Source organism: Lutjanus erythropterus, chromosome 3 (genome assembly GCF_056507025.1).
Source record: "Lutjanus erythropterus isolate fLutEry1 chromosome 3, fLutEry1.hap2, whole genome shotgun sequence".
Lineage (NCBI taxonomy): Eukaryota > Metazoa > Chordata > Actinopteri > Lutjaniformes > Lutjanidae > Lutjanus > Lutjanus erythropterus.
Genome location: NC_139319.1, coordinates 16197676 through 16209919, shown reverse-complemented (window position 1 = coordinate 16209919; position 12244 = coordinate 16197676). Strand labels below are relative to the sequence as shown.

Here is a 12244-nt window from a genome sequence, read left to right as displayed (position 1 = left end):
ACCTGCTTCAGAAAACAGACCCGCTGTGCTGCTTATGTTCTTAATTATCTGGGCTGATTATGTTGTTAAACTTATTAATGTTTCAAAGGTGTGCAGCCATTGTTTCTCATTTAAATAGTTAATAATCAGTCCATACCACATAAAAATAGGCCTTTCTCCTTATTTCACTTCCAAAACATTTTAATTTGTTTGAGTTCTTGAGTTTTCTCGGGCTGTAATATGAACTATAAAATGTATTTCATTTGTTTGTTTCATGCAGTTTGATACTCTGTATATTTTCTTCCAAATTGAAATATCAGGATCTACCAATCAATCAATCAAAGTCAATCAGACTTTATTGTATAGCATCTTTCATACAGTTTAAGTCAAAGTGCTTAAAGGGATAGTTCACCCAAAAATGAAAATTTAGTCATTATCTACTCAACCTCATACCGATTGATAGTTGGGTTTATTTTGTTAGTCCTCAAAACACTGTTGGAGTTTCACAGAAAAACAGCATAGCAGAATCTTCAAAATAATGTAAGTCAATGGTGACCAAACATAAACAACTACTGCAAAAAGACAGTGTGCATGTGAACGTGGCTCCAAGCGGAGGATCTACAGTGAAGATTCAGGCTAAACACGTGGTGTGACAACATTTATTTTGGTCAGCTTGGCATGTTGGGGCTTTAGGAGATTTGGATTACACCAGACAAGTTTTTTTACGTTTGAAAACACGTCACAATTCATCCATTGTTTTGGGAGATTTCTGTGAAACTCCAGCAGTGTTTTGTGGACTAAAAAACTGACCCTAACCTTCATTTGGCATGAGATTGAGTAGATAATGACTGAATTTTCATTTTTCTGTGAACTATCCCTTTAACAGATGACTGACAAACTGACCATAAGGCCGAACACGTGAAAGACTGTGATAGAGTGAAATATCAACTATACGCTCTTTTTCAAACAGAGTAAAAACAAGAAATAAGACGTATAATAGTTAAACAAAAACTAAGACTAAGAACTACATCAATTAGAGTAAAACAAACAAAACAGAAAATAAAAACAAATAAAGCTGATCATAGATTTCCTCTCTTCCCCCCAGATTTTTTCTAGAGAGGTGCTGACTGTGTTTGTCAAAACATATATAATCTTGTAAATTTTACTGTTGATCTGCATTTTCTTTTTCATTACTGTATTAATTTATGTTCTTTATATGTTCTTTATATGTTCTTTATATGTTCTTTACACTTCATATGTTCTCCCAGAAATTTAGCAAATTGTGACCTGATCTGTGATCTGTAGATCTTGTCAAATCAAATTTGTTTTTTAATTGTCCAAAAGACATCTCAATACCTTCTCTGAAGAGAAACAGCACAGACTAACTTCTGGTCTGTTTTTCACTGTTTTTTCTTGTTTCTTTTTTCATGTTCATTTATTTATTTACTTTTTCAGGTATCACACTTTTTGATGTATGCTGATTTATCTGGTTTTGGTTCTGTACTGTGGTATATTGATATTCTCAGTATCTTTATTTAGTTATGGAGATATGAGGAGGGGTAGATGGGTGGGGGGTATTAATAATATGAAAATGTCATAAGAAATGTCTGGACTGAAAAATGTTGGACTGATATATCAATTAAAATAAAGAAAAAAAGAGTTATATCAAAAAGAAATTCCATTTCTTTCCCTTTCTTCCTTCCCTGATGATTGGCCTTTCAACACAGAAGTCATATTAAGCCACAGTGGGATATCGAAAGAGCAGTGGTCATTAAAATTTAATAGTTTATGCAAGTGTTTTGTCTCTTCTCATAAAAAAGGATGTATGTCAGCATGTGTTAATATACTTATAGTGTATGTGTATGTATGCATAATGTATACATGCATATGAATGCGTATGTGTTTGGGCGAGTGTATGCATATATACACACATTATGGATATAAATATGTATGTGTACATTATACTTGTATGCTGCATGTGTATAACCATGTGCCACTACTACACTATGTGTTGGTAACTCGAGATCAAGCTTTCATTCCAGGACAAGAATATACAGCAGCAAACTTTCTTAAAGGGACAGTTCACCCAAAAATCAAAAATACATATATACACCCCCTGGCCTGCAGTGCTATGTATCCATCTGCATAGTTCTGGTGGAAGCTGCAGAGTCTTGGAGATACGCGCCACTGAGATGTCTGCCTTTTCTCCAATATCATGGGACTAGATGGCACTTGGTTTGTGATGCTTAAAGCGCCAAAAAAAAAGACATTTTCCAAAAATCATGACCCAGTTACTCAAGATAATCAACAGCCCTTGTTGTGAGCAGTTTCATGCAGGAATTACTTTCTCTCTAGTATAAAGAAAGCAGTTCTAGTAGATTCTAAAGAAGAAAGAAAGAAGTTCCTACATGAAAGTGCTCAAAACAAGGTCTGTTTGGTTTTTTCCCCTCTTTATCTAACCAGTGTATGTAAAGCTTTGAGCTTTGTAAAATAACTTTTTCCTGTGAATCAGTGAAAGTCTGGAGACTTCAGCTCCTGCTGCATGTCACTTCTCACATGATCTATGACTTTGTTTTCATCAGCTGGTTTTACTATTCAAATACTGCAGCCTTATTTGCACAGCAGCTTTGCTTACAGGTGCAGGAGAGTCAACATGGCCAGGAGGCAGAAAGAGTTTCTACAGAGTGATCAACCAACTCATTTTAGGCACATTCAAGTAAAGAAATGGTTACGTCCAGCATACTGGAGTTTGATTTAAGAGAAGCATATAGTAGCAGTGTGTGTGTGTGTGTGTGTGTGTGTGTTTCTTACCCATTCCTTTCTGAGGTAGGTGTGAGCGGTACTCTGTCAGGTAGTGGATATATGGTTTTTCTGAGCTGATCTCGTAGTACCTTATGTTTCCGTCACCCTGACAGAGACAAGAGACGTCTGTGTAACAACAATATGCAAGCGAGTATTGTGTGTGACTGTGCAGTCACTTTTTTGTTGTTTTTAGGGACCCACCTTTCCACCAAGGTAGAGCATGTGTGTGTCGGGGTCGTAGAAAGGAAAAAGGTGCCCTGAAGAACCGTCCAGGTTCTCTTGTAACAAAGGCACAGACAGATCGTCCTGCAAACACACACACACACACAGAGCAAAAACAACACATAAGCATCAGTAACATGTAAAAATAAAAATCCCTGATATAAAAAAAAAAAATGTAAATCCACTTCTGCATAAGAAGCTCTGCATAAGAGCTGAACTAAAAAACATTCAGCGCTCAGTCCCTAATCCATGCTGCGGACATAATCTCTCACTCACGATACACTCTCACACGTCCAAACACTCCAGCCTGACACACCGACTGTTATTAACAGGTTTGATTGATCGGAGGACTCAGCAATGAGATAATCAATAAGAGGCTGGCTCTGGCTCTATTTTAACACAGTGAAGTCTTCAGGAACACTGTCAGGTGGTTTGACTTGTCTACCAATCTGTCCACTAGATGGCAGAGTTGTGTGTGAGTGGAGCCATGAGATCACACATCGGAATGAGAAGAGGTTTTACAGGCTTTTATTTTGTTTTTCTACAGTCCATGAAACCATTTGGAGCAAAAACAGACGAACCAATGGGTTGTTCAGCACCATTTCCAAGACTTTATTATGTCAAAAACATCACTTTGTCTCAATTATTGTCTTAATATTTCCTTTCTATATTCAATATTCACTTTTTTTTTCCTTTCTGAGTGTCTTTTTTTTCTTTTATCCTGACTCTGTAATGCTCAGAGGCTTTAATGATGTAAGCCAGGAAACAGGGTCATCACAGCTCGTGACCTCTCTGCTGGTGATGTAATATGCTGCCCACTACTTCATTTATATATACAGAATATTATTATTAATTCTTCATTATTGGCATTGTGCTTGTTTCTTTGCTCTTGACGCTTACTTTTTGGTTTACTTTGCTTCTTGCATGGATTACAAACACAGGCCTCTGTAGCAAATTTCTGTATCACTATTTGTTGCTGCTGTGAATAATGTAGCCAGAAGTTCCTTTTTTGTGCAGGTAACATGGTGTGGAACCGTCTTCTGCCACACATCAAGAACCAGAAGTCCAGCTAGGACTATTTTATGGAACTGGCAACTGATTCATAATGGATTTTTCAACAACCTTGTCTTTCTTTGACGTGGGAGTTATTTTTTATTTCTATAATTGTGGGGACGCGTCTTTGTATTTCACAATGGCAGCGTTGAGTTTTTATGTTGAATGTTTTGTGCTTTGTGTTTTCATTTACACATTATCGTTTGGATTTCTTGTTTCTGTGTCTGATGATCCATACATAAAAATCAATCACTTGTTAAACTTAATAAAAAGTTGATCACAACAACATTCTCTAGTTGTATTTCCAGTTAAGACATATTCCTCAAACTAATTTAGAAAACAGATATTTCTTAATATCTTTCTTTGTTTCTGTCCCAACTCTTTAACCCTGTGGATTCATTCACTGATCAATTGATCACTCAAGTAAAAATACAGATCATTCAGTTTGAGGATTTGCAGCTCTTTGTTGTGATATCTGACAGCAAACTGAACACTTCGGGTTTTGGATTTCTTGATCACCTCCTGCTGTGGTAAATCATATACGGACATATTTCATTATTACCTGACAAATAACTGTCAGACAGAATAATAAACTGATTCATTGAGAAAAGAAGTGGTAGATGATGAAAAGAATTTAGTTGCAGCCCTACTTCTGGGACGTGGAAAGAAGATAATGATGTAGATAAATAAATGTTGGCTTTACTTTGTGAGACATTTTCTCTCACAAGAAAACAAAGTAACATTCAGTAAACACAACAAAATACCTGTTGATCATGGGACCAACACATGTGACAAAATGATCTCACTCAAAGGTGCACTTTCTGGCTCTTTCAGAGTGATCTCACGGTCTTCATCGGTGAATAGAGCTGGTTCAGGTGTCAATACATGACCTAAACATGTGACACTTCAGTCACCTCATGACTGTGTGTCATCACATGTGAGAGCTCAGTTGTACCGACACCTGATCCAACGGCAGTCACAGATTAAGATGAAATGTGGACGAAAGCACAGAAAAGGCTAATAATTGGACCTTTGTCATTATTTTATCACAGAAAGCTTCTTCTCGTGCTGTCAGCTGTTCTCTCACCTGATCCCACAGAGCGAACTGTCGATCGTTCCAGCGTGAAGTGCCTGTTGTGAGGAGCATCTTCATGTTGCCCAGGATCAGCACCTTGCTGGCTTTGTGAGTCTTGCAATTTGCTTCCTGCAAACACACAACACAACATGCATTCAACACAGCATCAGGCACAATAAACATTTGGCGTAAGACTTTTGGTAATATCAGTACATTACATCATTGTGATGTAATGTTCCTTAATATTCGTGTGAGCCTGTTTGGCAGGTGAAGGTAATGAGAGCAGAGTGATGTAAAGTGTGTGAGTCAGTGTCTGCTGACCCAGAGGTCTGAGGAGTTATTCTGTGGGTCTGTTCAGGACAGAGGTGTCACTTTTGGCTGTGTGGTTCTGGATGAGTGCCTGGGCTTAAACAGGGGAAGGAGCAGGGAACTCCCACTGATGCAATATTAGCTGGGACACTTTGGTCCTCTAAGACCCATAGTTTTTGTCTTCTATCGATTTCCACTGACCAATATTTGGATATTAAAAAGACACATATTGGTTTAACTTCACTTTCACCAAAATTCTGTGTCAAGGAGTTGTATTTTCAGTTCTTTGAAATCCTTTTAAATTATGTCACCTCAACAGGGCTCCACCTCTTCACTCACACATTTAACAATCCAAATCACAACAGCTGCAGCTGCTGTTCCCTTCATTTGGCTGATTTATTCTCACTTAAAACAACAAAAACAAAATATTTCTGAGGCTAACATGAGGTATGGATCGTATCCATGCCTCATTCAACACGCATTTCCACAATGTTTGCTGAAGAGACCACCCCTTTGATCTATCACAGCTGATCATCATGTGATTAATAACAGATCCAAAAATAAGTACTTAATATTACGTTTTTAATAAATTCCTAATGGATAATATTTACATCACCTCAGTTAGTTCTTGTTAAAGTAATCTGTGGCTATTGTTTTTATATTTGTTTGCTTTCACTTTCATTTTCATGTCTTTTAAATGCAATTTCTGTAATGTTTTAACTATTTACTGACTTGCCATTGGTTTTTATGTTTTTTAATGCAATTTCAATGTTCTCTCAATGTTTCCTATGGTCCTGTAAGGCACCTTGAATTGCCTTGAGTCTGCATTGTGCCATATAAATGAACACGCCTTGCCTTGTAAATTATGAGAATAATTTATAATTAATACAAAAAAATTACTTTAACAAGTCCAAATAGACACCGTGCATCAGAGTATAAATAAAAATGCTGCCCTTGAGAGGATGTGATGAGACAATTTGTGAGACAATGCAAATGAGCTTCTGATTATGCAACACACTCCCTAAAACTAGTTTAAAAAATAAACTATTAATGGTTCAGCTACAGAGAGTTTGTGATACAAAAGACATTTTTAAAATCTGATTTTTCTCCCTTTTTTCAAAATTTCATTTATGCTTCATTTACATCAGATTAACTGTCACATAGTGTAGTAACTGCCTTTCAAAGTAAGAGCACTGAAATTCTTAAATATAAAGGTTGATTACTTCTGCAGTATTTTCCTGTTTTTTTCACATGGAAACCCCCATGCAGCCGTTGGCAAAAAGCAGTGACATAGGTTACAGCACTGATGATCTCCCCTCCTCATCCTCAACCTCGGTGGTTTATATGCAGTAATTTCATCATCATGTAACCTATGTCAGGTCACGTGGGAAAATCTTTTTTGCAGAGCTTAGGAAAATAGCATTTTAACACTAAAACAAATGAACTTTGACCCAAATTTGATTGTTCAGATGTGGATACATAACGAACACGGGGAAATACACACACACACACACACACACACACACACACACACACACACATTACCTGCAGCAGGTTTCCTGAGCGCGGCTCCATGAGTCGGACCTTCCTGTCCTTGCAGGTTGTGGCTAACAGGCTGCCGTCTGTGTTGAAAGACATGGAGAGGACGACGTCTGTGTGGTGGCTGATTGTCCTCACAGGGTTCTTTATCACCTGCTCGGGACAGTCCAAGTTCCAGATCATCACCTGCAGAAATTCAGCAAATCAGCCAGCAGATAAGAAAAAAACTCAAGTCACAGTTTTAATATTTTCTACTGATATCAATGAAAGCAATGCACGCATTTGAAACTACCAATATATGTCGATGCACGATTTATTATTTGTACAAAATTCTCATATTGAAGTTTCGGACTAAAAGCAGGTGTAATCTCACTAAATAAATAAATAACATTAATTCCACTAAAAGTGTGATTTTTTTTTTTTTTTACATACAAAAGTGGTTGAAGTCTCTCGTCTGTTCTGACTTCACTCAGTTCCTTTTATTAAAAGCAGGGTAGGCTTCATATGAAGTGATGAGTGAACAAGTCTGACGGAAACATGTTAAGAGATAACAGACGACACCTCTGAACAATATTTCCTCGTTTGTGGAGTTGCACACAAAAGATTGTGGTTAAGAGAGAACACCAAACCCTGCTTACTCCACCTCCACCCAATTTTCAGATGCAGCTGCCGTGAGACTTGAGACTGGACATTAAAGGGATACTTTAAATTATTTTAAACCAGGTTGTGTGAGGTACTTATCTATAGTCGGTGTTTTACCTACAGCAGATGGAGGTCGACACGCCCCCAGTCTGTAGAGGCAGCAGGAGTAAAGGTGTTCGAAGCTAAGCAGGTGATTGTGATGCTGTGTATAATACTCCAACATAAAATCTTTTCAGGCCAGAGCACCAACGATCTGTGGATCGCAGCGCAGCAGTGAATGACCTTTATCGTGATTTGTTAATAACTGGGCTGCAACAAACAGCTGTGACCTGTTTAGCTGCATTGTAACTGTTATACATAACTGCTTGGAGAATCTGGCACAGTGGGCCCTCAGTCCTGAGCTTGTAGTTCCTCTGTGTGAGTGTGTGTGTGTGTGTGAGTGTGCGTGTGTGTTACCTGGTAGTCATAGGCCGTACTGAAGAGGATGTTGTTAGCAGTCGGGTGCCACTCGATGAGGCCCACCCTGCGGCTGTGACCCTGCAGCTCCTTCCACGGGACTGTCAGGTTCTTAAACACGCCATGAGGAGGGATTTCCCACACTTTCACCTACGCACACACACACATACACACGGTGAAGGAATGTAACTAAGTACATTTACTCAAGTACTGCACTTACAAGTTTGAGGTACTTGTAGTTTGGTATTTTTTCCCTCATGCCTTTTTACTTCTCTTCCACTGCAGTTCAGAGGAAAAAGTACTTTTTATTCTTCAACAATTATTCAACAGTTTTAGTTTCTTTACAGTTGAAGCTGCAACAATTAATTGATTAGTCTTCAACAATTAAATCAATCACTGTTTTGATATTCATTTGATTGTTTTAAGTAATAAAAAAAAAAAAAAGTGGAAATTCTGATTCGAGATTCTTAAATGTGAATATTTTCCTGTTCCTTTACTCCTCTGTGACAGTAAACTGACCTTTGACCTTTTACAGACCAAACAACTAATTGATTAATTGAGAAAAGAATCGACAGATTAATCAACAACAACAATAATCATTAGTTAAGATTTTTCCATACAAAACATAATAGATTAAATAATTTTCCTACCACTGTCATCTATAGGAAATCAATGAATGTGATGTTTGTTGTGCTGTAAACAAGTTGGCTTTATTTTAGTCCCCAACATCACCTTACCTGTTTTTTTTTTTTTTAAATTGTATTGTTTGTCTTTTATTTGTTTGTATGTTTTGTTGTTTTTATTTTGCTTTGTGCTTTCCTTTTTTTTTTTACAGTTTGAGCAAATATATTTTCAAAATATTATGATGAGAAAGGCTTATGGTGTAAAAAAAAAAAAAAAGAATGATTTGAAATACTCAAAATAAAAACTAGAAAATTATAAGAAAAATGTCAAGTGCACTAAAACAATTACTTAATTAATGAATTGGCAGAAAATGACTTGGCAACTATTATGATAATCATAACAATTCATTTTTCATGAAAAAAAACGTCATTGTTTTATCTTCAGAAATATTCAAATTGTCTCCATTTATTTCTAATAATTTTGAGTTTTGGGCAATTTGTTGGACAAAACAAACACTGTTAAGGCCTCGCTTTGAGCTGTGCACTATTTTCAGAAAACAATCAGCTTTTACATTAATGCAGGAGTAATGATAATTTAATATTAATAATCTAATACACATCTTATTTATATTGATCAACTGTTGCTATTAATCATTATTTTATTATCACTGTTTTTAATCGTTTTAATTCTCGTCTTCTTATTTTCTTGATGCTTTTTAATTCACATATATTATGTGTCTGTTTTAATTGTGTTTAATTCTGTCTAATGTTTTATCTTCACATTATCCACATAGTTTTGTGGCTGCAACTTCCGTGGTAGCTCATAGTCTCTGCAGCCAGCGTGCTTCTATCTAGAATAAAATGTCTTATATAAATAAACTCTTGCTTGTTATGCTATTATAGATTAGCAGGCACTAATAAATTATAGTATAACAGCCACAGTCAATGAAAAATATTCAATGCAGAAAATAATCCAGGGTCAACTGTGAATGGAAAATAGATGCCACACAGCCTCGGGGCACAGTTTGTAAAAACAGAGGAGGTAAAACCTGTCGACTCTTTCCTTTCTCTTTCTGTGTACAGAGGTTTTGTTCTGAGCCTCTCAGGCAGGTCAAAGCTGAGGAATGCGTGGAATGACTTCTCGTCCTTCTTGAAGGCTAAACGGCGAGGCAATAAAATTATCTCCCTGCTGCTACATGCTCATATTCCAGAGAAAATAATAACAAGTCAGTGAACCGTTCTGAAAATGTACAAACCGTGCCGTCCTCGGAGCAGGAGGCGATGCAGTAGTCGTTGAAGGGATTCCACTTGACGTCCAACACGTTGCCTCTGTGGCCCGATACTCTGGGGTGGTGAGGGTCCACTTTACCTGTCTGAGAGACAAACACACACACATAAAGAGATTTAAAACACAGAACAATAACATACTAACTCAGGTTATTATTTATTTGAGTTACTGTCAATTACCTCGTGGAGTGACACTCCACTTTCTTCATTGTTTATGTGACTTGGCTGCTGTTTTACAATCGTGAATCTTTCAGGAGTTTAGCTCAATCAGCTTGTATATTTGAGTTTTTTTCCTCACCAGGGTTTCCTTTTCTGAAACTACTAAACCATATACCCAGTGATAATTTTGCCAGATATTGTGATTATGAGATGATTCATAATTAGAAAGTAAGTATGTTTCTTTTTTCCTTACATCTGGAGAACATGAAGAAAAAGTGGCAGCTTTTGCAATTTGGATACTGCACTTAGCCATATTGCAATTTTCAATAATATTTTGATAACCTGTGCAGCCATAGTACCTACCAGTATTTCACTATTAATTTCTTGTTGGGTGATGCTCGTTCTGAACGTCTAAAACCTATTTTCTCCCAGCTAAAATGCAGCTACAACATCAACGTGTCACAAAAAAACAAATTTGTTTGATAAACTTGGTAATTTGTTCAGTTGCATGCTGAAAGAGAGACGATACTGATTAGTGTGAGGATATTTGTCATATTTCACTGGTAGGTGAAATCTGATTTATACAATGATGCAATTTTGATGCATTTAATAAGATATGATGAATACAAACTAAACAGGCTGTGTGCTGCCGACAAGAAGTTTCCCTTAATGGGAAATGCTCTAAATGTAAAATAAGAAAAAGCAAAATGTGAAAGTACCTCGGCCAATTGGTTACTGCTTTGACTACTTCGAGACAGATGCACTGGTTGTGTTTCTGGCTTTCAATTGAGAAATTTGGATGTGATTTCTTAGTGAGGATCAAAAGTGACGACAAGTTACTGATGAAAGATGTTGCACATCCTGGTGAAACTTGGTCTAACTGTGAAGGCCAAAATCAATGTCTTTCAATAGTCAGTGAAAAAAAACGCTCTCGTTTAAAGCTACGTCTTTTCGTGGAAAAAATGCTTAAAGAGGAGTTAAAACATAAAACACAACAAAACTGGGGCGATAGAAATTTATATGAAAATATCAAAAAGATACTTCAAGGTAGAGAAGAGGTTCCAAGAGGAGGGGGACAATCCTTAATTTAGTACAAGACTTTCATTTCCTTTCAGTGGATTCAAACATATTACCAACATTTATCTAACCAGAATGTCTATGGAAATAGATTAAACATAAACATACAAGGACATATAGTACAAAAATAGAAGGGGGGAAACAAAGAAACGGTACTTGAAGATTAAAATCAATGTTTAAAGCTACACAGTAAACAAACAGTATTTGCATGTTGCAGTCCTCTGAATCACTTTTAAGGTCACATCCTTAAAATCATTTAGGCGACTAGTGTCTGTAATTTAGAGGGTTTTTTTGTTTGTTTTTTTTTTCCTTTATAGTTCAGCTCAAACCGATGGAGCTGACCACAATTAAAGGTCTGTTACAGAGGTCTGGCCTTGGTCAAGAAAAAGAGCAGGGAATCCTGAGAGTGCAGGATGTAGTTTGACCTTATAAACCTCCTCACCAACTCCTGAGGGTCACATCTCAACGCTTCACCATGTTCACCAGTCAGTCACTAACTGTGTTGGTCTGGCTGCTGTGGCTGGAAACGATGAGCGCCGTGAGAATGAAGCAAAACAGCGACGATGTGACCATTTAACCAAAACAATGTGGGGCACCGCTGTAACTAAGCTGGTCGCCAGTTCGACTGCGGCCGTTTGCTGTGTGTCACCCCCTCTCTCTACCCCCTTTTCCTGTCTCCTCTTCAGCTGTCTCTATCCAATAATGATCACAAAACAATAAGCTGCAGAGTCAGAAGATAATTGTCTGTGGTTCATCACTTCAAATAACACTTTCACATGACATGTGGTAGTTTAAGTGATTGTTAAAAGAGTATTGATTTAGCATTGCACACACTGACAGTCTAAAAATGGACAGTTACGTCCAGATTAAATCACTTTTCAAGTATATCTAGCTGCTGTATTGTGATTTTATTGCATTTCTGAGTGAAACAGGATGGGCAGGTGGGAGATAACACTGGGAAGAACTTATTTTGAATGTTGGAAAGTGTGCATGTCATAACCATGCTGATGCTCGCTATCTA

At 37.1% G+C, this 12244-nt stretch overlaps 1 protein-coding gene across 2 annotated transcripts in view; it reads right to left on the bottom strand.

Moving 5' to 3' along the window:
* The window catches only part of coro2aa (coronin 2Aa), a 60426-nt gene that overhangs the window by 6245 nt on the left and 41937 nt on the right, over positions 1 to 12244 (bottom strand). For both annotated transcript variants that reach the window (XM_084715193.1, XM_084715194.1), the window contains exons 3-8: positions 9957 to 10073; positions 8078 to 8227; positions 6986 to 7165; positions 5144 to 5260; positions 2983 to 3087; positions 2791 to 2887 (exon numbers count right to left, since the gene is read on the bottom strand). In XM_084715193.1, coding sequence (XP_084571319.1) covers positions 2791 to 2887; positions 2983 to 3087; positions 5144 to 5260; positions 6986 to 7165; positions 8078 to 8227; positions 9957 to 10073 — 766 coding nt within the window. The remainder of the gene's footprint in view (positions 1 to 2790; positions 2888 to 2982; positions 3088 to 5143; positions 5261 to 6985; positions 7166 to 8077; positions 8228 to 9956; positions 10074 to 12244) is intronic.